General features: G+C 33.2%; 2 protein-coding genes and 1 non-coding gene across 8 annotated transcripts; 1 reads left to right on the top strand and 2 right to left on the bottom strand.

The window, feature by feature from the left end:
* Positions 1-351: 351 nt before the first annotated feature.
* LOC113767605 (transcription termination factor MTERF15, mitochondrial) lies at positions 352-6,087 on the bottom strand. 6 transcript variants are annotated; one of them, XR_003468032.1, is made up of 5 exons: positions 5,868-5,951; positions 2,754-4,283; positions 1,530-1,643; positions 1,321-1,438; positions 352-893 (listed from the first exon to the last, which is right to left on the bottom strand). XR_003468032.1 is itself a non-coding variant. In XM_027311757.1 (5 exons), exon 1 carries the CDS (start codon positions 6,050-6,052, stop codon positions 4,685-4,687), a length of 1,368 nt encoding a protein of 455 aa, XP_027167558.1. In that variant the 5' UTR covers positions 6,053-6,087; the 3' UTR covers positions 1,321-1,438; positions 1,530-1,643; positions 2,754-4,263; positions 4,348-4,511; positions 4,620-4,684. The 6 variants fall into 6 exon arrangements, 4 of the variants coding, with proteins under 4 accessions (XP_027167558.1, XP_027167559.1, XP_027167556.1 ...); XM_027311757.1 differs by lacking the exon at positions 352-893 and adding an exon at positions 4,348-4,511 and having other exon boundaries at positions 2,754-4,263; positions 4,620-6,087; XM_027311758.1 differs by lacking the exon at positions 352-893 and adding an exon at positions 4,710-5,634 and having other exon boundaries at positions 2,754-4,197; positions 5,868-5,940.
* A 7,390-nt stretch (positions 6,088-13,477) lies between these two features.
* LOC113769701 lies at positions 13,478-13,584 on the bottom strand. Its single transcript, XR_003468248.1, has one exon. It is a non-coding gene; the product is annotated as a small nucleolar RNA R71 (small nucleolar RNA).
* On the top strand, positions 13,487-15,217 carry LOC113769193. Its single transcript, XM_027313660.1, has 2 exons — positions 13,487-14,571; positions 14,926-15,217. The coding sequence occupies exons 1-2, from the start codon at positions 13,487-13,489 to the stop codon at positions 15,215-15,217; spliced, it is 1,377 nt and encodes a 458-aa protein (XP_027169461.1).
* The last annotated feature ends 10,293 nt before the right edge of the window (positions 15,218-25,510 follow it).

Here is a 25,510-nt window from a genome sequence, read left to right as displayed (position 1 = left end):
TTTGTTTTAAAAAGGAGTAAACTACACTTAATCTCATGATAACTATCTCCTGAGACATCAGATCTATCATATGATTAACAAAATTGACTAATGTTCAAATTTATTGGTTATTGTGTTCGTGTATGAAGGGATAATTGCGTGGAGACCAAAATTATAACCAATGTACTTCACATTGAATGGAGCAGCTAGGAGGCATAAATCGCACCCGATAACAAAAAAACTTTTTACATTCCTATCTGAGCACATATACTCGTCATAAAATGCCTGACTGACTCATGCAACATGATTAATGAGTTGTTGGCTTAAAATAAATATTGATAAGATCAAAACCATAATGGTTATTTTTCCACCAATCAAGAACCTCTCTTATTTCCTGGTTCTACTTTGTTTTGTACAAAATAAACACTCATAAGAGCATAAATATCATATAAGAAACTATTTGTAATCTTACAAGAAAATAAATTGGAAATTGACAAACAAGAAATCTATCCACTCTTCCTACGGCATCTACAGCTTCATCCACCAGTTCCAGCACTTAAGAAACAAAACAGGACAAACATACACACATTTTCTGCAGTTACTGAAGTGGACAAGTCTCCCCAACAGTTACCATTTGGTAAAGATGTAGCCTCATTTTTGCTGGAATTCAAAGAATTTCAGTGAATTTGTCTCATTACTTGCTCAAACAAAAGCTATATTGCCACAAAAATGCTGCTGAATTAGCCTTTGTATGACATACTGACACATGATTCTGAGTCACTCTTCAAGGCCGACTTCTCTCACTAATCAAAGTCAATCATCTCATTTTATAGAGAGCTCTTTGCAGCTTCATTTGATCTTCAAATAGCGTCCCTGCCTTGTTCTTTCTGAAGTTGAAGTACATTCATTACTCACTGTTGATTGAAGAAAACAACAAGCTTTTAAATCAACAATTTGAAGAGAAAAAAAATTACTTTCTTAATCCAAATAGAGTAAATTTGAAGATACAACAGCTAATTCCTTCAAAATCTGGAAATACGAATGGAATAGGGTGAAAGGATACATCACTCAAACATGCTGACATCTACAGAAAGGAGCCAAAAAAACACAAATCTATGTATCTTTCCACTTCAAGTAATACACACCATACATACTGGTGAGCACACAAAAACGAGAAATATGCACAATTTAAAAAAAAAAATTTGTCAACATTACTTTGAGTGTAAATTCATAAGTGGCTGATATCTTTAATCATTACAGGATACAATGAAAAAAAAAGGAAATAACTATTAGAAACCTTATTTTTCTTCGTTCTTTTCCTCTTATTAGAAAACTGCATACCTAGTGTTAAGCATGAACCCCAGCATTGGTGCCTCTGGGTTTCCCTTTTGAATTAGGCTTCCATCCTCGAATTCGTAAAGCATGGGTGTACCAGTAGAAAGTTCCAAACCTATATAACCTGATAATGGAAAGGCTCAAATGTCTCTTAAACCGTACAAAATTAAGATAATGACAACATGTTAACAATTCCAATCAATTTGACTCCTCACCTCTTGGGAAGTTAGCTTTGTCAAGATACATTATGACTGATCCCAAAGGTTCCCATGAGCAGCGATCATTACATGTTACTTCTCCAATAACTCGAATTCTTCTCGCATGCACACCTTAAAAATCAACAGGAATCACATATAGCAAAAGTTTTTGAAACCCCAGAAAGTAATCCAAACACTAAAAATTAGTTTGAAAAAAACACGGAATATTAGGTCCCTCAAGTACTACCTGAACATAATGGACCAATTCCATTAGGTGATAAAGAAAAAATTAGTAAGATATAGCATACAAGGTAACGATTTTGGTTTTAAACCTCACTGGTAAGAAATGGTTCATGAAACAGTTTCTTCCTTGTGCAATGCAATACATATTTATGACAAAAAATTCAACTTCTTACCATAAAAACGCACAATGATATACACAAGGACAAGTTGAATCATTTATCAAATTTCACTTTTCTGCCTGGCCAAATCATGAAGCAAACATTAAACTATATATAATCCAGAAAAAAATATTTTCCAGATTTATAAATACCTTATGATTGCACATTATCATCATATCCTGGTCCAAATAACTACTATTACCAACCATCCACCTCAAAGTAACATAATCCCCACTGACAAATATAGCATTAAACAACTCATCCTCAACGTTATCTTCAAGTGAATCATAAGAGCTCATTAGTTAAAGCAATCCCACTTAAGTAACCGAACACTTACATTATGCTCCCTCACCTATCTTAAACTTAAACTGGGATCTACCAATTTTCTTACATAATTATTCCAACCAATTATTGTAAACATAGACAGATGTGATTGTGGTTTTGTCTCGAGGACTTAATATTTATGCCCCAAATGCAACAAAAACTCAACCACTTAACTTCAGACAGATAACTTTCTCCGAATTAAGGGAAAAAAATTGCTTTGTATTTTTTGGCAATATACATACGCTATCAGTTTTCATAAGAGCAACCAAATTAAACTAAAATTCAGGAGAACAGAATATTTGAGGCAGTCAGCAGGTCCAACTTCACTGGTGATAATGGCAACACACCAAACAACTAAAACAAAGAAAAAAATTAACATTGGGAGTGACTCAGCAAACAACCAAAACAAAGAAAACTGACTGTAATTTCTCTCTTGCGACCAGTCATATCTAAAAAGAGCTAAAGTAAGTGATAAACATTTTTTGCATTTCATTCACACTTCATGTTGGAAACTAACCTCAGCAATCATGAGTAACTATTCTCTGGCAGTTTGGCTGAACATTATTTGATTGCCCTGCTAAGATACATCACAAGATTAATGAATATGAGGAAAAAAATATCTGTACACAGATGATAGCATGTACTACAATAGTTTCCACTGTCTAATGAAACCAGTAGCTGTATATTGATTTCATACCTTCCTTTATTTATGTCTTATGTTAGGCCAATAATGTCCATACTATAAATGGATCATGCTAAATTTCTGAAACTAAAAAACTTTGTAAACCTGCAAAAATATGATTGATTAGTTGACATGAAGCCTAAATTTTAGGAACACTCAGGAAAATATCAGCACTTCAACTATTATTGACCAAATTTTTATATTGTTATCCACTCCACAGAAAGGTGGGAAATGAAAGGCCAATGACCTTTGGTGGAAAGAAAGCCAAGACAAGCAGACCAATGATATATGATCAAAAGAGAACAAAAGACAATTTACAAAAAGGACAATTGTTAAATTAGAGGCCACACATCAAAATAAGAGCAAAATAGATAATATATCTCCCTACAACATTGTAGTTGGGTAAAAAGTAAGTGTCATAAGAAGTATGATAAAAAAAACAAAAAAATCACCACCACAATACACAATTAATTCTAAATAAAAAATTCCAAAAAAATGTAAATTTCAGAAAATGATTCCAAATAGTCTTCACACATGCTCAGAAACCTCCAAACCCAGTTGAGCATTTAAAGAATAATAAGCAGCAGCAGGAAAAAAAAAAACTCAATCCTTATTGTTTCCTGTCTCAACCATGACTAATCAAGCCTAATTGGCTACAACCAAAAAAGGTATCAGATTATTGTTTATCAAATATTTCACCTTCCCCCTTTTTCATATTCTGTTGCTCTCTCTACATCTCTTTATCTGCAGTTTATTTATTATTTTTTTTTTTAATTGCACGATCTCAATAACCTTGCAAAATGATGCAACAATTATTTCTTGAAGGTGATCAACATTTAGTACTTCAGAAGCTGGAAGTTCTTGTCTAAAATGACAAGCACTCGAGTAAAAAGACCATTGCATTTGGATAGCACTGATGCCTACAACTGCCAGAAAGAACAAATATTAAGGTCAATCCCATTTAACTTAATCCACACACCCAAGAAGCCTTCACAAATGAACAGTTTCCAAGTTCTGGAATCATAAACCAAAGATATATACAGCTCCACATGCACACAGACAAAGAGCAATTGAATTGTTCGATCAGCAATAGCTGTTTGATATTATGTGTGTGTGTGAGTGTTGACATAACAGAGCACTGTCACATTAAATTACATCTTGGCAATCAGTGTGTCATTGAAAATATAACTCTTAACCAGAAAGAAAGTCAGTTTGATAGCACATCGTCTTTTTTAATAGCAACCCAACTTCAGTTCCAGTAAAGCAAAACAGCACTGACCTGCAATGACAGGAAGTATCTTCATGATATAAGCACAGTGCCTCCCACATCCAATCATCTACTGAACTGAAACGATAAGCCTAACTCTGAGAAAAGTTCACAAAACAATGAAAGGCAAGATTAGCTCTTTTTTACAGTGTGGCATGACACCTGAGTGCAATGGAATGATCCATTTGTCTTAGTAAATCAGCTAGAGGAGAAAGCAATATTTGAAGACATTGAAGTCTTTTCCTTGAAGAAGTTGAATCATAGTGACAATGATTTTCTTTCAGACCATATTTTCTATTAACTTGTATTCTTGATCAATATCAAGCCTAACAGCAGAAGCATAAGTTAGTTAATCAAAGAAAATGGTGAAAAATCAATTCCAAATGGTTATATCAGATTATTTGCAGAAACAATGACATGGAAAACTGATATACCTTAAACTGATATACAACTAGTATTCTCCCTAGCATTTGTCTGGGAAATCATACAAAACCTTGAACTAAGTTATAGACTCCATGAAAGACCTGATGTTTTCAACATCTTCTCTAGATTCTGAATGCTTTTGTGGTTGGAAAAGCTTCCACATTCCAGCTGGATGCCTACTTTTAACTTCAGCTGCTGCATATCTCCCATATAATTTCTTACACTCTGGATAAGGCTTCACATAGAGATTGTAAAACCTCAACCGACTAGGCTTAATCAAGCCCCTCAATCCTACTTCATCCCCAAGCCTACCACTTGAGCTCAAATATTCTATCACATTGTATCGGGGCACAACCTTTTTCTCAAAGTTTACCCCCAAGTACTCTGGAACTTGAACCAGACAGAAAACATCAAATTTCATAGTTTGCAGAAGAAAATCAATTTTCTTCTCAATGTGCACTATCTCATACAGGAGTGCCCTTGGCTCTTTCCACAACACTGTAAAAGCATCCCTATATGTCAACCCATATTTCCTCAAACAATCAACCCTCATTTTCACTTCATACCCGGCCCTAAAAGCTCCAATACGGAAAATATTCTCCTTAATCACAGTTCTACATTTCAAACTCCTCAGCATTTTCAAACACTGTGTAAGCTCACCAACTTCCATACCAAGCACTCGAGGGTCTCTAAGGACCTCCCACCTAACCACATCCAAGCTAAAACCAAGATCCTCAAATTCATCAAACAATGGTTTCATCTTTTTCCCAACCTCAAATGCCATAGAAAATGGAAACAGGCGAATAATACGATCAACATCATCTTTTTCAAAACCAATATCCATCAAGAATACCATTTTATCGCGAATTCTATCTTCATCCATCATGATCACCAAGGGAAATGCCTCCAAAACATTAACCACAGTACTCTCACTAAACCCTAAACCTTTTAAACACATTACACACCTTAAAGCATCATCTGGTCCCAACTCAAATCTCCTAGAAACCTCAAAAATATTCCTGATGGCTGAAGATGTAAAATTAGAGATTCCCATATCAGAAAACTTGGTTTCCCATTTTTCAAGAAAATCAAAGTCTAAAATACTAGGACAACTATATACAACAGAAGAAAGAAATTCTTGTGAGGGTTTCAAAGATAAGAGAATTTTGAGGGACTTTTGGACATGGGACGGCTTCAAATTGAGTAAAAATTGATTACTTTTGAGGAAATTGCTGATTTGAGATGGTTGAAAACCATACCTGCGAAAGAGACCTGAAAGGGAAATTAGGTTCCTTTCATGGGATTTTCGCGGGATCGAAGTTAGGGCTTTTTTTGGATCTGTGGAGAATTGTTTGAATACTGGGTTTGGGAATTCTTGGTTAAAATTGTGGATTGAATTTAGTTGGATGGGAAATTTTGGTCTTCCTAAAGTCCTAATTGCCATCGGGAGGCAAAACTTGGTGACGGAGGTGGTTTGAATTTGTGATGGTACCAAGCCAAGGACAATAGAGTAAAATTGGCAAATGGAATGGCAATCAGAATTTGATGGTAACTGTCCAAGGCAATAATATATGAGAAAAATGCAGTTTTGGTACCTAAACTTTGACGCACGAGCGGTTTTAGTCTCCAAATTTTGGACGAAAACAAATTTGGTACCCGAACTTTCAATTTTGAGCACATTAAGTACCCTTGACGATTTTTTCCCAAATTGTTACCGGAAAAAGCCATGTGACTGTCACGTGTCCGGCCAAAATGGAATTAAAAAGGCAAAAAATGCAGTTTTGGTACCTAAACTTTGACGTACTAGCGGTTTTAGTCCCCAAATTTTGGATGAAAACAAATTTGATACCCAAACTTTCAAATTTTGAGTACATTAAGTACCCTTGACTATTTTTTCCCAAATTGTTACCAAAAAAAGCCATATGACAGTCACGTGTCCGGCCACAATTGTATAAAAAAAGGCCAAAAAATGTCAAATGCCATTATAATACTAAGTATTAAATTTAAGGATTAATAGCCTAATAAAGAAAAAATCCAAGGACTAAATAACATCACATGAGTCAACAAAACCCAAGAACCGATACAAATGAGCTCCAATTCCAGTACATTAATCTAAGAATCAAGTCACAAAATTTGTCTGGAATTGGAGCTCATTTGTATCGGTTCTTGGGTTTTGTTGACTCATGTGATGTTATTTAGTCCTTGGATTTTTTCTTTATTACGCTATTAGTCCTTAAATTTAATACTTAGTATTAGAATGGCATTTGATATTTTTTGGGCCTTTTTTTATACAATTGTGGCCGGACACGTGACTGTCATATGGCTTTTTTCGATAATAATTTGGGAAAAAATCGTCAAGGGTACTTAATGTGCTCAAAATTTGAAAGTTCGGGTACCAAATTTGTTTTCGTCCAAAATTTGGGGACTAAAACCGCTCGTGCGTCAAAGTTTAGGTACCAAAACTGCATTTTTGATCTTTTTTTATTCCATTTTGGCCGGACACGTGACAGTCACATGGCTTTTTCCGGTAACAATTTGGGAAAAAATCGTCAAGGGTACTTAATGTGCTCAAAATTTGAAAGTTCGGGTACCAAATTTGTTTTCGTCCAAAATTTAGGGACTAAAACCGCTCGTGCGTCAAAGTTTAGGTACCAAAATTGCATTTTTCTCATAATATATTGATATCAATAAGATCAACAGGAAAATAGCTCAAAATTCATATATTGATATTAAGAGAAGAAGATACAGAAAATGGCAGGAAATGACAAGATAAGAAAACGATACAGAGAGTGGTAGTAGCCTAGTTAGGTGAGTACCACTGCAAAGGTTCGAATCCTGGGTGCAACAGTCGGTGATGTTGGGTGGCCTCTCCCGACCCGCAGAGGAATAGTTGGGTCATACGGTAACTAGTCCATGGACCCAGATACCTCTATGCTGACAAAAAAAAAAAAAAAAAAAGAAAACGATACAGAGTAAAAAAAAGGCAGGAAATGACGAGGATGAGTAACAATGGAGGAAATTTGGGAGAGGGGAAACAAATTGGGAATGATCCCAAATCTGTTTGATTATAATCATTATTCTCTACCCAATTACAACAGCAAAATCTCTATATAAAGCTGCTAAACTTGTGAGGACTCGTAATTTATTTTATTTTACCGATTTATTCACTTATTTATTGGTTTATCCTAAAAGGGTTATTTTCATATTTAAGTACTCAAGTATTAGTTAGTTATACTATCGTTATAAGAATTCCTTAGAAATTTCGCTTTATCGCGCACAAATCAGAAGTACGCATTTTTGCGCGCGTGATTAATTGAAGGACTTTAGACCTTTATTTTTAGACTATTAAGAGTGAATAATAATAGTATGAATGGAAGTGTATTAGAGATTTAGTGCACAAGTGAAACGAACTCGAGAGGAAACGAGCACGAAACGCGCGCGCACGCATACTATTGGAGGGTTGACTTTTGAGCACTTAAACCTCTCACCTACCAAGCTTACTCAAGAAGCTTTTGCAGCTGCAACACTCTCTCTCTTTTCTCTCATTGTGGCCGAACAACACCAAGGAGAAGAAGGAGCAAAACCTTCATCATTTCACCTCACTTTCTTACACCAAATCACTTCAAATTTCTACCACAAACTCGAAACCACTTGGAGATCATCTTGGACTAGGAAGAGAGTTCATCATCTAAGGAGGTAGTTAATCATCCAATCCTTGAATCTTAACTTTTGTAAGTTAGATTACACTTAGAAACTCGAAACTTCATGTGGGTAATTTTGGATTATTGAAAATCATATGAGTGGGCTCTATGAAATCTCACAATGGACTTGTTGGACTGATTTGATGATTTTGAATGATATTTATGTTGATTAAGTGTTAATCTAGTGGATTTAAGTTGAAAGAGTAGAAAGAAACTCAAAGGAAGTTGAAATTGAAGAAGGGCCGGTTCTGCCCTGTCCTTGCCGCACCTTTTGGTGCAATTTTTTGTGGTCAAATTGTCTTGATTTTGATGTAAATATGTTGTATAGGTTGTGTGGAAAGTTTTCACCAAAAATCACTTGATTTGGTTGGGTAAATGTCTGGATTTCGAAATTCTTCATGGCTGGAAAACGCGTCCAGAGTTACTCTGGCAGCGAATTTCAAATGATTATAACTCTTTTCTTCGACTTCAAAATCGAGTACCGTTTGTGGCACTAGAAACTAGACACCTCCAGTTTTCTAACGGTATAAAATGCATTCCCTGATTCAACTTGAGTGAACCGTACCAGCCTTTCAAAGTTAACTGTCTTGTTTCACTGCTGTGTTAGAAAACCTGTTATGTATTGTGACTTGTTGCTCAAATATGAGCTAGTTATGGATAGAATTTCAAAATGATTTCTTCAGAGAAATTGTAGTCTTATGAATGTAGTTTCCAACGCCACCAACCACGCCCAATTTCAAATTGAATTGAGTGAGTTGTGGCCGAATTACAGAACTGCGTTAGTGATTGAAAACCCTAATTTTGGGTTAGCCAATGGCTTATTTCAAATTGGGACTTGTTATTTTGAAACTTTTGGTATCAATCACCTACCAAATGTATTTTGAATGTTTATTAGACCTTGTCTTCATAAATGAACCAGATTTGAGTGGATTTCATTGGCCAAAAGTTAGAAAAAGGAAAACGGAAGTACAAGGGAGGTTTGCCTTGGAAATTCTTGGAACTTTAGTGACTTTGTTAACTGACCTTCTGTACGAATTTTTGCATGAAATTTGACAGAGGAATAGCCCTTATATGGTAGGTGATAAGTGAATATTTAACATACATTTTGTACAAGTTTGGTATGAACTTTTGGTATGTTTTGGGAAGATTAAAGCCATATTTCAACTCTTTTGGTGATAATTGCTTAAATATTGTTTAAGTGTTCAAAATTTGATAAATGAGTGGATTAACTGTTAATTTTGTTAAAATGTGAAGGATTTTAATAGATGGAATTCATGCACAAGATAACAAAAAATGTAAGGATCATCTGGAGGATAAAGTACAAGGATACTAGGAGCAAAATTGAAGAAAAAGAAAAGAAGTAAAAAACTGAAAAATTAACCAGCATACAAATGGCGATCCGAGCCCTCGTCTTTATTTCTGGAGCAGTACATCTGAAGTCATACGATCCGAGCACGGATCCATAAGAGAAAGGCCTCGGATCGTTCCTCACCCCTCGGATCTGCCTCTCTCTTCTGCAAGTGGCACAACCTTTTTTTCTCACCTTTAACACAACTTTCCAGCTATCTTGGGAGAGAGAATTCTGTGGCACATGCTTCTGCAATAAAAGAGAAGACAAAATGAGTTATTGACAAGTCAAAATAACATATCTTTTGACTTCCTTTACAAAATCTATGTGGTTGAAATCATGAAGGAGAAAAAAAAATGCCTTTCTGCCACCTTTTATGCAGAGACACAAGGGAGAAGCAAAGGAGGAACCATACATAGCTAGTTTTTCTTCTTGTAACATTTTTTTCTCTCTAGCTAGAAGATTCTTGAGGAAGCATTTGGAGACTTCACTTCTAATCATTTTCAATGAAAGACATAGCAGAAATTGGAAGGCTTCACCATTAACTTGGCTAAGCTTTTCTTAACCTTCTTGTACTTGTACTTTATGATGTTTTGCATTAATAATCTGTAAGTTTGATTGTTATATCATTCATGAGTAGTTAAACTTCGGGCCTGTTTGGCACCCTAGTTTTTTACTAAGTTTTTTAGCTACTAGTTTTTTAACAACTTTTGCTACAGGAACCCCAAAAAACTTTTCAAAGTTTATTACCTACACACTTCAAAAATCTATACACAAAAAATTTCTCAAAAACTTTTCTTCCTCCCTCACCCAACCCACCACACCAGACACCACCTCCACCACCTCTCCCGGTGCCGATCACTTATTCCGTCTCCCGGTGCCGATCACTTATTCCGGCGCCGCCGGTAACCTCAAAAAAAATTTTTGAATTTTTGAGTCCCTCACCCTCAAAAATTTATTACATATATTATATATTTATATATTTATTTAAACATATTATAAATATTTTATTTTATTTAAAATATATTTTTATATATTTATATAAATATTATATACCATATAAATTAATATTAATATAAATATGTAATTATACATTTATATAAATATTATATAATATATATTTAATATATACAATACATATTATATATATTACACATTTATGTATATATATTTATGTATATTTATATACAATTATATTATGTATTATGTATAATATAATACATTTATACATAATATTAACACACAATATTAATTATACATTTATACATAATACTAATACATTTATACATTTATATTAATTATATTAATACATTTATACATAATATTATATATTTATATATTTATAATATATTAATTTATATATTTATATATTTATATAATATTCATTTATAATAATATACAATTATTACATTTGTAAATATATTTATATTATGTATTATATATAATATAATACATTTATATATTTTTATATACCTATATAAATATATTTATTTATAAATGTATTATAAATGCATAAATATATATCAATATTTAAACAATAAAAATTATAAATTATAAACAATATTAATAATACATTTATACATAATATTAATACATTAATACATTTATATTAATTATATTAATACAGTTATACATAATCATCATATATATTTATAAATTATAAATTATACATTTATATAATATTCATTTATAATATATACATTTATATTAATTATACATTTATACATTTATAAATATATGTATATTATGTATTATATATAATATAATACATTTATATATTTTTATATAAATATATAAATATATTTATTTATAAATATTTATAAATGTATTATAAATGCATAAATGCATATAAATATTTAAACAATAAAAATTATAAATTATAAACAATATTAATTATACATTTATACATAATATTAATAAATTAATATATTAATACATTTATATTAATTATATTAATACATTTATACATAATCATCATATACATTTATAAATTATAAATTATACATTTATATAATATTCATTTATAATTTATACATTTATATTAATTATACATTTATACATTTATAAATATATGTATATTACGTATTATATATAATATAATACATTTATATATTTTTATATAAATATATAAATATATTTATTTCTAAATATTTATAAATGTATTATAAATGCATAAATGTTTAAAAATATAAAAATATAAAAATTATAAATTATAAATTATAAATTATAAAATACTCAAAAATATGTTTTAAAAATACCTCTAAAAATAATCCAAAAAACTTCTACAGTAACATTTCAAAAACTTCGACAAAAAAGTTTTTCACCTTACAAAAACTTCTACAAAATTTTTTCAAAAACTTCTACAGTGCACTACAGTAAAGTTTTAGACAAACTCCCAAAAAACTCAGGTTCCAAACAGGCCCTTCTTTATCTAGGGAGTAGATGAAACTTATGGCTAAATGATATGAAGTGAATGTGATTTACACTTATTGTATCTTGTATTAACTTATCTATTTGTGTAGTTGTAATTACTTGTTATTATTTGATCACCAATAGCATGTTTATAGTTGTTATTATTCAATGAGAATTGGTAGTAACAATGGAAACACATGAGTAGAGCTTAAGTTGTATGTTCATGAAAATAGAGGTATACTTAAGTGGATTATCTAGCATTTCATGAAGGAAAATAGAGTATAACTAGTATTTCACCATGAAAATAGGAAAAACTGGACTGCTCTAGGCCATTTTATCATGAGAATGAGATTTGGTAATATTGAAAATGAATCACTGGTTTAACAAGAATAATAACAAGAGATAAATCTATTTATTTGTATTATTTATGCCATAAGTGGAATCTATATCCGTAGATTTAAGGCTTTAGTAAAGAAATCTCCATTTGTATCTTTCAATTTGTTAACTCAGAATTGTGTATAGTAGCAATATTATTTCTCTGCTCAAATTCATTATATGTCTAAATAATAAAGAAAATAAGGATCTAGTACTTGTAGACATTGCTCCTCGTGGGATCGACCTGATATTTGCCCAAAACTACTAAGTGGCCTGTATACTTGCAGTCCAATGGGCAAAATTCGGAAATAAACTTGCATTGATATAAAAATTCCGTCATGTTTTTGGCACTGTTGTCGGGGAACGGCAATATTAAGGCCTAATCATTTCTATTAATTTTGACATTTCCATTGTTTTATTTAAGTTGTTTATAGTTGACTTTGCATTAATTTAGTTTTTGACAAGTAAAGCTGCATAATTTCTCTTATTTCTATTTGTAGTGTATGCACCGAATATATCGAGAAGTTGCACCTTTCGATCCAAAAATTGAGAGGGCACTTCGGAGACAAAGGAGGCATATACCATATTAAGAGGAACAAGAGATTTGGCAGCCGATAGAAGAAATCTTGATAAAATTACCATTTGAGGAAGCAATGACAGAAAATGAACCAAATAGGCGAATTCTACGAGATTTTGCTTTAGCGGGTACACAAGGATCTCAAACTAGCATCGCAAGGCCAACGGTAAATGCTAATAATTTTGAGATTAAACTATCACTGATTCAAATGGTACAACAATCTCAATAAATGCTACCGAAGATCCAAATTCTCACTTGTCAACATTTTTTGAAATCTGTGATACAATTAAGTTTAATGGTATTAGTGATGATGCAATTAAACTTCGATTGTTTCTATTTTCACTAAGGGACAAGGCCAAGGTTTAGCTACAATCTCATCCTCCTAACACTTTTACTACTTGGGCTGAATTAGCTAAGGCTTTTCTCAATAAATTCTTTCCACCTGAAAAAACTGCTAGACTAAGAATGGATATAACTAGTTTCTCTCAACAGGAAGGAGAGACATTGTACGAAATTTGGGAGCGCTATCGGGAATTACAACGAAGATGTCCTTATCATGGTTTACCAGATTGGCTAGTGGTCCAAACATTTTACAATGGTTTCACCTATCGAACAAAGACGCATGTAGATGCGGCAGTACGAGGAGCATTGATGGGAAAGACAGCCGAGGAATCTCAACAATTGATTGAAGAAATGGCTGCTAATAACTACCAATGGGCCAACGAACAAGGTAATACAAGGAGAACCGCAGGTATGCTTGAAGTAGATATCTTGAATATGTTAAGTGCAAAGATGGATAATGTGGTTAAAATGTTTAATAGGCATGTTGGTTCTAACTCTAATCAAGGAGTAATTATTGCATGTTGTACTGCTTGCGGCGGAGATCATGATGATTCTATGTATTCTAGCAGCGAACAAATTCAATATCTCAACAATTACAACCGTCCACCTCAAAATAATCCATACTCTAATACCTACAATTCAGGATGGCATAATCACCCGAATTTTGGATGGAAAGATCAAGGGAACCAACAAAGACCAATTAATCCACCGAATTTTCAACCAAAACAACCACTTCCGGAGTCCAAACCAGCTTGGAAAATGGCAATTGAAAAGTTGGCAAATGTATCAAATGATAAAATTGAAAAGTTAGCCAGTGCCACTACTCAACGGTTTGAAAGAATTGAAGGAAGGATGGACCAACCCACTAATATGTATCGAAATGTCGAAATCCAATTGGGGCAAATAGCTAATGCGGTCAACAATCGCAACCAAGGGGACTTATCTAACAAGACTGAGGTGAATCCAAGGGAACATGTGAAGGCCATAACCCCCCATAGTGGTAAGGAAGTGGGGGAGAAACTTGTAGTTGAAAGTGAAAAAGAATTTGAAAGAATAGAAAATAAGCAGTTGAGTGAATTAGGAGAAGATGGCAAGAAAATCAAAGGGAAAGAAATTAAACCACAAATTGGAGATACAACACCAATTCCTCCACCGTTGTCATTTCCACAAAGATTAAAGTTTTCGAAAAATGACAAAGAATTTGAGAAGTTTGTCAACATTTTCAAACAATTACATATTAACATTCCTTTTGTTGATGCTATTTTGTAGATTCCTTCATACGCAAAGTTTCTCAAGGAGATAATGACTAAGAAAAGAAAGTTAGTAGATAGTGAGACAATTGCATTAACAAAAGAATGTAGTGCCATTATACAAAACAAATTGCCACCAAAACTGAAAGATCCAGGGAGTTTCATAGTTCCTTGCACTATTGGTAATGTAGAATTCTCTAAAGCACTATGTGACCTTAGTGCGAGTGTTTCATTGATCTCTTTAACTGTGACTAAGTAATTGGGGTTGAAAGAGTTAAAACGTACTAACATTTCCTTGCAATTGGCTGACAGGTCTATTAGACATCCAATGGGCATATTGGAGAATGTGCTTATTAAAGTACAGAAATTCATTATTCCTGTTGATTTTGTTGTTTTAGATATGGAGGAAGATGTCAATGTACATATTATACTTGGTAGACCATTTCTGGCCACTGCAGGTACAATAATAGATGTTAAATGTGGTAAGTTCAAATTTCAAATTCGTGAAGAGGAAGTGGAGTTTGATTTGAGTAAAGTGGAGAAGTATCCCTCTTTTACCGACCATGTTTATTCTGTTGACATATGTGATGAATTGGCATTATAGATGAGTCAAGTTAATCTTGATGATGATTCTCTTGAACTTTGTCTTAATGGTGTAGGCTTACAAGAGGAACAAGTTGAAGAAATGACTGAATTTTTGCAGGCACAGGTTCCTTACAAAAGGAGGAATGCATATGAGGAGTTAGGACTGAGCAAAGGGTTACCTCCACCATCGTGTGAGCAAGCTCCACGGCTTGAGCTTAAGCCACTGCCTAAACACCTCAAATATATATTTTTTGGAGAACAAGAGACATTGCCGGTGATTGTAAATTCTGCACTAGATGAGGAACAACTAGGCAAGCTCTTACGTGTTTTGAGGAAGCATTTAAAAGCTATAGGATGGACGATTTCTGATATCAAGAAAATTAGTCCAACTATTTGTATGCACCGGATTTTGTTAGAAGAAAATTCTAACACGGTGGTTGAAACTCTAAGGAGGTTAAATCCAAACATGAAAGAAGTGGTAAGAGTAGAGATTCTTAAATGGCTGGATACAGGTATAATTTTTTCAATTTCTGATAGTGTTTGGATTTCTCCTATTCATGTAGTGCCAAAGAAAGGGGGGATAACTATAGTACGTGGTAAAAATGATGAAATGATTCCCTCTAAAGTTGTGGTTGGGTGGCGAGTTTGTATAGATTATAGAAAACTGAATACAGCTACTAGAAAGGATCATTTCTCTCTTCTTTTTCTTGATCAAATAGTAGAAAGACTGGCCGGATATGAATTTTATTGTTTCTTGGGTGATTTTTCAGGATACAATCAAATAATCATTGCACCAGAAGATCAAGAGAAGACCACATTCACTTGTCCTTACGGCACTTTTGCATTTCGAAGAATGCCTTTTGGACTGTGCAATGCACCAGTCACCTTCCCACGTTGCATGACGGAAAGTTTCTCCGATTTTAATGAGAAAATAATGGAAATCTTCATGGATGATTTTTTTGTATTTGGATCTACTTATGATCATTGTTTTAACAATTTAGATCTAATTTTGCACAGATGTGAAGAAACAAACCTTGTACTCAATTGAAAAAAATGTCACTTCATAGTTTGTGAGGGTATTGTTCTAGGCCACAAAATTTCTTCAGAAGGTATTGAGATAGATCAAGTCAAGATAGAGGTTATTGAGAGAATGCCTCCACCTACCAATGTAAAAGGCATTCGCAGGTTTCTTGGACACGTGGAATTTTATCGGCAGTTTATTAAGGATTTCTCCAGGATTGCTAAATCTTTATGTGAATTACTTGCAAAAGATGTTCCTTTTTACTTTAATGATGAGTGCTTATTTGCTTTCAATAGGTTGAAGAAGGAACTTGTCTCCGCACCTATAATAGTATCACCGGATTGAAACTTACCATTAGAATTGATGTGTGATGCGAGTGATTTTGCAGTTGGAGCTGTTCTTGGGCAAAAACATGATAAGCGACTTCATGTCATTTATTATTCAAGTAAAATGCTAAATGAAACCCAAGTCAACTATGCAACAACAGAGAAGGAGTTGCTAGCAGTGATTTTTGCATTGGATAAGTTTAGATCGTATTTAGTAGAATCTAAAGTAATCATTTATACCGACCATGCAGCACTCAAATATTTATTAAATAAGAAAGATGCAAAACCTCGACTAATTCGATGGATTTTATTATTGCAGGAATTTGATTTGGAGATCGAAGATAAAAAAGGATCCGAGAACTTAGTCGCTGATCATCTTTCTAGACTGGAAAACATGTCTCAAGAAGACCAGTCATCCATTAAAGAATAATTTTCAGATGAGTTTTTAATGGCAATTCAAAAGTCACCATGGTATACTGATTTAGTTAATTTTAGTGGAGTGATACCAAGTGATTTGAATTCCCATCAAAGGAAAAAATTCTTAAATGATGCTAAACATTATTTTTGGGAGGAACCGTTCTTTTATAAACATTGTGCAGATGGAATGATTAGAAGATGTGTTCCGGAAGAAGAGGTACATAGTATTTTAATGCATTGTCATAACCTTGAAACAGGAGGTCATTTTAGTACAACGAAAACCGTAGCAAAGATATGGCAATCAGGATTTTAGTGGCCTACTATGTACTGAGATGCTAGGAATTTGGTTAAAAGTTGTGATCAATGCCAAAGAATCAGTAATATATCAAGAAAGAATGAAATGTCTCTAACTATATATTTGGAAGTTGAGCTATTTGATGTTTGGGGCATTGATTTTATGGGACCATTTCCTACCTCATTTAATAATAAGTACATTCTTTTAGCAGTCAATTATGTATCTAAATGGGTGGAGGCCATTCCTTCACAAACTAATGATGCTAAGGTTGTGCTTAAGTTCCTTAAACGGAACATATTTTGTAGGTTTGGAGTCCCAAAGGCAATTATAAGTGATGAAGGTAAGCATATTTGCAATAAAACTATTGACACTTTGTTACTTAAATATGATTGTAGGCAGAAAAAGTCACTTCCCTATCATCCTCAAGCCAATGGCCAAGCAGAGTTGGCCAATCGAGAGATTAAAATCATCCTAGAGAAAAATGTCAATCGTTCGAGAAAGGATTGGTCAAACAAGCTCGAAAATGCTTTGTGAGCTTATAGAACGACATTTAAAACGCCGTTGGGAATGTCTCCATATAAGCTTGATAAGAATATATTTTACGTATTTTTTAGTGTGTTTTATTAGTTAATTTTGGTTTGATTATTTAGTTTTATAACTAAAATAACTGAGGTTTTGGTAAAAAACTACATTTTATGTTAAAATGGCTAAACATTGCATTTTATGGATTTTTATGGTAAAAACTTCATATTTTGTAGGTTTAATGATTCAATCATCAATGAAGTGCATTGAGAAGATATTTGGATGATTGAAGATGGATTAAAGTGGGGAAAATAAAATATGAAGTGTAAAAGGAAGAAATGCAATTTGAGGACAAAATCAAGAAAAGTCAGCTTTGACAACTTAGATACATTTTCGTATTTTGACTATATCAGGAGCTACAATGATCGGATCAAGGTGATCTTGGTACCATTTTGAAGATAAGAGATATATCTACATTTGGTATGAAGACATCAAAGTCCAATTCAGCCGTTTTCTTGGTCAAAAGGTCGAAACACAGAAACTTATCTGGATGGTCGAAAGCTGAAGCCCAGAATTGACCAGTCTATGGTATTTTGACCATATCTCTGTCCACCGATCTCCAAATTAGATGATTCTTAAAGCATTGGAACTCTAATTCAAAGGGCTACAACCTTTGTGTTTTGCACAAAAGCCAGTTCGGCCTTCATCATGGAGAAAAATGCAGTTGAAGTGAGGTCAAAAGTAAAAACGTGTCTGGCAGCCGAATTTCGGTAATTTGCTCAGCCATTTTTCTCATCTTCACACTACTTTCCAGCTAGAGTTGGAGAGAAAACGTAGGCTGTACATGCTTCAGAAGACATAAGGAAGAGATATAGCCAAGGTTCCAAGTCAAAAGCCATTATTTTTGACTCCCTTAACAAATTCAGACTTGGAGAATCATAGCAGAAATTTTTGACTGGTAAGGGAAGGACTTTTCATTAGCTTATATGCAGGACATTGAGGAACATACGGGAGAAGCTTGGAGTCTGCAAAAATGTAGCTTTTCCATTCTCTTAGTGTTAGTTTAGCTTAGTATAGAGTAAGATAGTTCATCCATTCTTGTTATTAGCTAGGCAAAGATGAAGAAGGAGATGAAGAAGGCAAGGAAAGAGCTCATGTGACAAGGGTTATTTTTCCTTTCCAACTCTTTAGCTTTTGTACTTGATTCTAAGTTTAGTTAATATACAAGTTCTGGATTTTGTGTTCATTATGTGTTTCTAAAGTTTATGCCTTGGGTTTGGTTGAACTTTCTATGATTGTGAGTGCTTATTATTTGGCTATTTGACTGCTATGATTTGAGCAAGTTATTTAGCATTTTAGCTCTTTAAATCATGATTAATCTGGTACCATTGATTGTGATTATCTAAGGTGTTATTTCTGCAATGAAAATTGAGATTTAACATTAGTTCAAGAAGTGCTAAACATAGGGAGTACACTCACGAAAGTAGAGGTGCACCTATGTGGTTTTTAGTGATTCATTTCATGTAATTTCACTGAAGAAATGAACTTGTAACTAATTTCATAACCATGAGAATAGGTATGGATTAGTTATAAGTATAATTGATTCACTACGAAAGTAGGATTCAAATGCATAAGGAAATTACACCATAATTAGCCTAGATGTAGTATTTAATGATCCAAATATAACACTTGCATGAGTAGTTAGGGATACCACAACCTAAGGAGTTTTTATTTGTTAATTTCTTGTATAAGTGCAGTAGATTAAATTTCTTATAATTCATTGATAGTCTAAATAATAGAGAAGCTTTAGTAATACCGGTAATTGTTCACTCTTCCTTGTGGGATCGACCCGATATATACCCTAAACTACTAGTTGATCTGTATACTTGCAGTGAACGGGTGTAATTCGGTATTTTTTAGCTTGCACGTATGTAAAATACCCGTCAAGTTTTTGGCGCCGTTGCCGGGGAAGATTTGGCAATATCGGTGTGAAGAGCAACTTTATTAGTTTAGACATTTTATTAGTTATAGTGTGAATGTTATTTTCTGTTATTTTAGTGTTTTTATGTGTATGTGTTTTATAACTTATTCTTCTTACTAATCTTGCTCTTAAGTTGTTTAAAAGCAATTTTAGGTGATGAGAAGGGTAGGTCAATTTGGAGGACAATGCTTGAGAAGTGGAAGATTGGCAATGGATGGTTATCAAGTGCAAAGCTCCTTCAACAGAGGTAACCAAGAATTTACTGAATGTATGTCTTTTGAACATGGTTTAAGGTGCTTAAAGGCAAAATTTGATGTAATTAAGTTACAAGTTCAAATGGACACCATGATGCATGAAATTGAGCAAAGGAGGAATGTTAATACTTTTAACTCTTATCATATGATTTGTGACTTGTGTGGAAGTTATCATGCTACTAATACATGTAGACAAGCACAAAATGTGGATTATTTTGATGAATTAGAACATTACAATCCTTGTTTTGATCAATATAGTGCTAATTGGAGCAATTCTCCTGCTTATGGTTGGGATAATCAATGTACTTATAGTAATTCTTCATATTTTTACGATTACCAACCTGAATGTGTCCAATATGAATCAAAACCATCTTGGGAGTTGGCAATAGAAAGAGTAGCTAATGATTCTAAGCCATCTTGGGAGTTAGCTTTAGAAAAATTAGCTAAGGCAACTTCCGACCGTTTTGATAGGATTGAGGAAAGGTTAGATGAATTAGCTTCTCACTTTGGTAATATACATGAGCAATTGAATGTATTGTGTGAAGTTATTTCTTCTAATAATTTGCAAAATGATCCTAGCATGAATGGTGGAAATGTTGTATGTGAAAATGGATTGCATTTGGATGAAAATGATGAATCTCAATTATATTTCAATGAGCAAATATCCATTTCACATGATAATACCTTTGAAACTAACTTTGAGCCTCAAGAGGTGAGTTTTAATGACTCATTTTTCACCCCTCTTGAGGAGTGCAGTGAAAGTATAGGTTCTAAAGGTATTCCTGCCCAAGATACTCTCATGACATTTCCTTTGGTAAGTTCTCAAGTGGTGCATATTCAAGGTAATATCTATGAAGCACTTGGAATATGTAAGTCACTTCCATCTCTCAGATCATTAGATCATGTGACTTTTTCTATTAAGTCACCTTACAATGATCCACCAAGGCATAAAATGGTGGATTATTCTTTAACCAAGCCTCCTTGAAAAATGAGGTTCAATAGTCGAGCCAACGACTATAAATAAAAGTGCTTATTGGGAGGCAACCCAATGTTTTGGCTATTTATGTTATTTTGGTGTGATTTTATGTTTAAAGTATGTGTTTGAGTTATTTCGTTATTTTTCATTTGTAGGTATTGGAAATGAAAGCAAAAGTGACCAAATGAGGTGAAAAAAACGAAGTTTGATCAAGGAACTCAACCCCTCGATTTGAGTAATTGTTGTTTTTGATTTGTTAGAAGGGGTTAAAATGCATATTTTGATCATTTTATATGTGCATGCATTGAGTATTTTAGCAAACAAATGATCTATGATGCATTTTGAGAAATTGGGGTATCATTTGTAATTATTCAAAAATTAAATTTCTGCTAAATTTCGCAGCAGAAAACGCGTTTTTCTAAAAAACGCGCTAGTGAATCGCGTTTTCATAGAATCGCGTTTTCAATTCTGCGCCTATAATGAAGAAAACGCGCCTTGAAAACGCGACAGAAAGTCGCGTTTTCTACCAAGTCGCGTTTTCCAGCCTGATCAAAAATTGAAAACGCGCCTTCAGAAACGCGACATGAAGTCGCGTTTTTAAGCATAGCCGCGTTTTCGATTCTGCAAGATATGTGAAGAAACGCGACTTCACAAAACGCGTATTGGTGGCGCGTTTTGATGAGTCACGTTTTCTGAGCACTTTTTTTTTGAAAAAAAAAAATGCAGCTTCCTTGATTCTCTTTTTCTTCTTTTCCTCATATATTTTCTTGTACCTTGAATTGCTTATTCTATATTTTATATAGGTACATCACCACAACAAAGGTTTGAAATTACGGATCGCCGTTTTGTTTTATTAAGCCTTTGTTATCACTTTTGTTTCTTATTTTCTATGTTTCGATTATTCTTACTAATGGTTATTCAATGGAACTTATGAAGCGTTGGAGTTACACGGACACTGGATTTTGAAGCTTCATATTCAATCACTACATAGGGGAGTTTTACTTTCTTTCTCTTGATTTTCCTTTTTACACATTGAGGACAATGTGTATGTTAAGTGTGGGGGGAGAATTGAGATTATATATATTGTATGTGATTGACTTATTAGTTGCAAATATTGGACTTGTGTTAAAATTCAAAATTTTTCTAACATCTTGTCCAAAATTGCAAATTTGCCCCAAAAATTTTAAATTTTAAATTTCATCCAAAGGGGTAACAAAGTTCCATACCATTAGTAGTTCAAATTCCTTCTACATTTGAGATAAATATATATGATTTGGAAACTTCTTTTCTCATTTAACTTGGAAATGACTATTATGTGATTATAATTTTGCATTTGTAGGAAAATATATCTTGTGAAGTGGAGAAAATTATGCCTATATTTTTTTTGCATATTTGATGAAATTTCTTCTCTTTATTGGATTTTATAAGTTAAGTGATAAATATGGTCAATAAGTGCAATACTCTTCTCATGATTATTTTTTTTTAGAAAATTATTATTCTCTTTGCTATTAAAAAAAAATGATGAAAAATGAAAAAAATGAAGAAAAAGAGAAAAAAAACAAAAAACAAAAGAGAAAAGAAAATAAATAAAAATTCTTCTACTCCAATGATTCTTGTACTTAGTAACCGGATGTCTTCATCTAAAAATGTCGACTTTCGCGTAAAACGGTACTTGAATTAAGAGTATGCAAAGCAACTTGAGTATGTGAAGTGTTGAGTAACCGGTGATCTTCATCTAAAAATGTCGATCCTCGCGTAAAAAGATACTTTCACAACTTAAGTAATATTTAGCTACGTTATATGAATAAATATCTGTTTAAGTAGAATAAAAAGATGATCATGGGTTTAGAGAGCATATTATTGGCCATATGAGTTACTTGCGTATGAAATTGGTTAAGGATGAGGAATTGACTTGAATTTGTTATAATGGTGGTATAATTGGCTCTCCTTTACTTGATATTATGAGTACTTGAACTTAATTGAATAATTGCATAATGATTATTTACTTTGTTTTGAGGAATTGAAGTTGAAATGCTACATATGTTTATTTTCAAATTTTGATCATTGTTGGTTTGTATTTCTTATTGCTTGAGGACAAGCAATGGTTCAAGTGTGGGGGTATTTGATAAGAATATATTTTACGTATTTTTTAGTGTGTTTTATTAGTTAATTTTGGTTTGATTATTTAGTTTTATAACTAAAATAACTAAGGTTTTGGTAAAAAACTACATTTTATGTTAAAATGGCTAAACATTGCATTTTATGGATTTTTATGGTAAAAACTTCATATTTTGTAGGTTTAATGATTCAATCATCAATGAAGTGCATTGAGAAGATATTTGGATGATTGAAGATGGATTAAAGTGGGGAAAATAAAATATGAAGTGTAAAAGGAAGAAATGCAATTTGAGGACAAAATCAAGAAAAGTCAGCTTTGACAACTTAGATACATTTTCGTATTTTGACTATATCAGGAGCTACAATGATCGGATCAAGGTGATCTTGGTACCATTTTGAAGATAAGAGATATATCTACATTTGGTATGAAGACATCAAAGTCCAATTCAGCCGTTTTCTTGGTCAAAAGGTCGAAACACAGAAACTTATCTGGATGGTCGAAAGCTGAAGCCCAGAATTGACCAGTCTATGGTATTTTGACCATATCTCTGTCCACCGATCTCCAAATTAGATGATTCTTAAAGCATTGGAACTCTAATTCAAAGGGCTACAACCTTTGTGTTTTGCACAAAAGCCAGTTCGGCCTTCATCATGGAGAAAAATGCAGTTGAAGTGAGGTCAAAAGTAAAAACGTGTCTGGCAGCCGAATTTCGGTAATTTGCTCAGCCATTTTTCTCATCTTCACACTACTTTCCAGCTAGAGTTGGAGAGAAAACGTAGGCTGTACATGCTTCAGAAGACATAAGGAAGAGATATAGCCAAGGTTCCAAGTCAAAAGCCATTATTTTTGACTCCCTTAACAAATTCAGACTTGGAGAATCATAGCAGAAATTTTTGACTGGTAAGGGAAGGACTTTTCATTAGCTTATATGCAGGACATTGAGGAACATACGGGAGAAGCTTGGAGTCTGCAAAAATGTAGCTTTTCCATTCTCTTAGTGTTAGTTTAGCTTAGTATAGAGTAAGATAGTTCATCCATTCTTGTTATTAGCTAGGCAAAGATGAAGAAGGAGATGAAGAAGGCAAGGAAAGAGCTCATGTGACAAGGGTTATTTTTCCTTTCCAACTCTTTAGCTTTTGTACTTGATTCTAAGTTTAGTTAATATACAAGTTCTGGATTTTGTGTTCATTATGTGTTTCTAAAGTTTATGCCTTGGGTTTGGTTGAACTTTCTATGATTGTGAGTGCTTATTATTTGGCTATTTGACTGCTATGATTTGAGCAAGTTATTTAGCATTTTAGCTCTTTAAATCATGATTAATCTGGTACCATTGATTGTGATTATCTAAGGTGTTATTTCTGCAATGAAAATTGAGATTTAACATTAGTTCAAGAAGTGCTAAACATAGGGAGTACACTCACGAAAGTAGAGGTGCACCTATGTGGTTTTTAGTGATTCATTTCATGTAATTTCACTGAAGAAATGAACTTGTAACTAATTTCATAACCATGAGAATAGGTATGGATTAGTTATAAGTATAATTGATTCACTACGAAAGTAGGATTCAAATGCATAAGGAAATTACACCATAATTAGCCTAGATGTAGTATTTAATGATCCAAATATAACACTTGCATGAGTAGTTAGGGATACCACAACCTAAGGAGTTTTTATTTGTTAATTTCTTGTATAAGTGCAGTAGATTAAATTTCTTATAATTCATTGATAGTCTAAATAATAGAGAAGCTTTAGTAATACCGGTAATTGTTCACTCTTCCTTGTGGGATTGACCCGATATATACCCTAAACTACTAGTTGATCTGTATACTTGCAGTGAACGGGTGTAATTCGGTATTTTTTAGCTTGCACGTATGTAAAATACCCGTCAAAGCTTGTTTATGGGAAAGTTTGTCATTTACCTGTAGAAATAGAACATAAAGCGTATTGGGCTATTAAGGCTATTAATTTTGATTTTAAATCTGCAGGTGAAAAGAGAATGCTCGAGTTAAGCAAATTGGAAGAATTGCAGTTAACTTCATATGAGAATGCCAAGATCTACAAAGAAAAAGTAAAATTCTGGCATGACAAACATATTCTTTCTAAGCATTTTGAAGAAGGGAAAAAAATGTTATTGTTTAACTCAAGACTTAAATTATTCTCGGGAAAGCTTAAGTCTCGATGGTCCGGAGCATTTGAAGTAGTTCGCACATTTCGTTATGGAGCGGTGGAAATAAAAGGAGAAAATAGTGCCCCATTCAAAGTGAATGGTCAAAAATTGAAGCCCTATTTGGCTGGAGAAAAGGTTCCTAAATGAGTGATTTACTCCTTAGGAAACACAATGGAGAGTTAAAGAAGCTATAGGAGAGTCGAACTTAACGACTTTAAACAAAGGGTTTGTTGG

The sequence above is a fragment of the Coffea eugenioides genome, chromosome 4 (assembly GCF_003713205.1).
Source record: "Coffea eugenioides isolate CCC68of chromosome 4, Ceug_1.0, whole genome shotgun sequence".
Taxonomy (NCBI): Eukaryota; Viridiplantae; Streptophyta; class Magnoliopsida; order Gentianales; family Rubiaceae; genus Coffea; species Coffea eugenioides.
This window is presented reverse-complemented; position numbering and strand designations above follow the sequence as displayed.

Excerpts from the sequence above, each read along its gene's own strand:
- LOC113769193 (XM_027313660.1), top strand. The coding sequence starts at position 13,487 with ATGGATATAACTAGTTTCTCTCAACAGGAAGGAGAGACATTGTACGAA. Across the intron at positions 14,572-14,925 it reads AATGACAAAGAATTTGAGAA|GTCTATTAGACATCCAATGG; the intron begins GTTTGTCAACAT and ends ATTGGCTGACAG.
- LOC113767605 (XM_027311755.1), bottom strand. The coding sequence starts at position 6,052 with ATGGCAATTAGGACTTTAGGAAGACCAAAATTTCCCATCCAACTAAAT.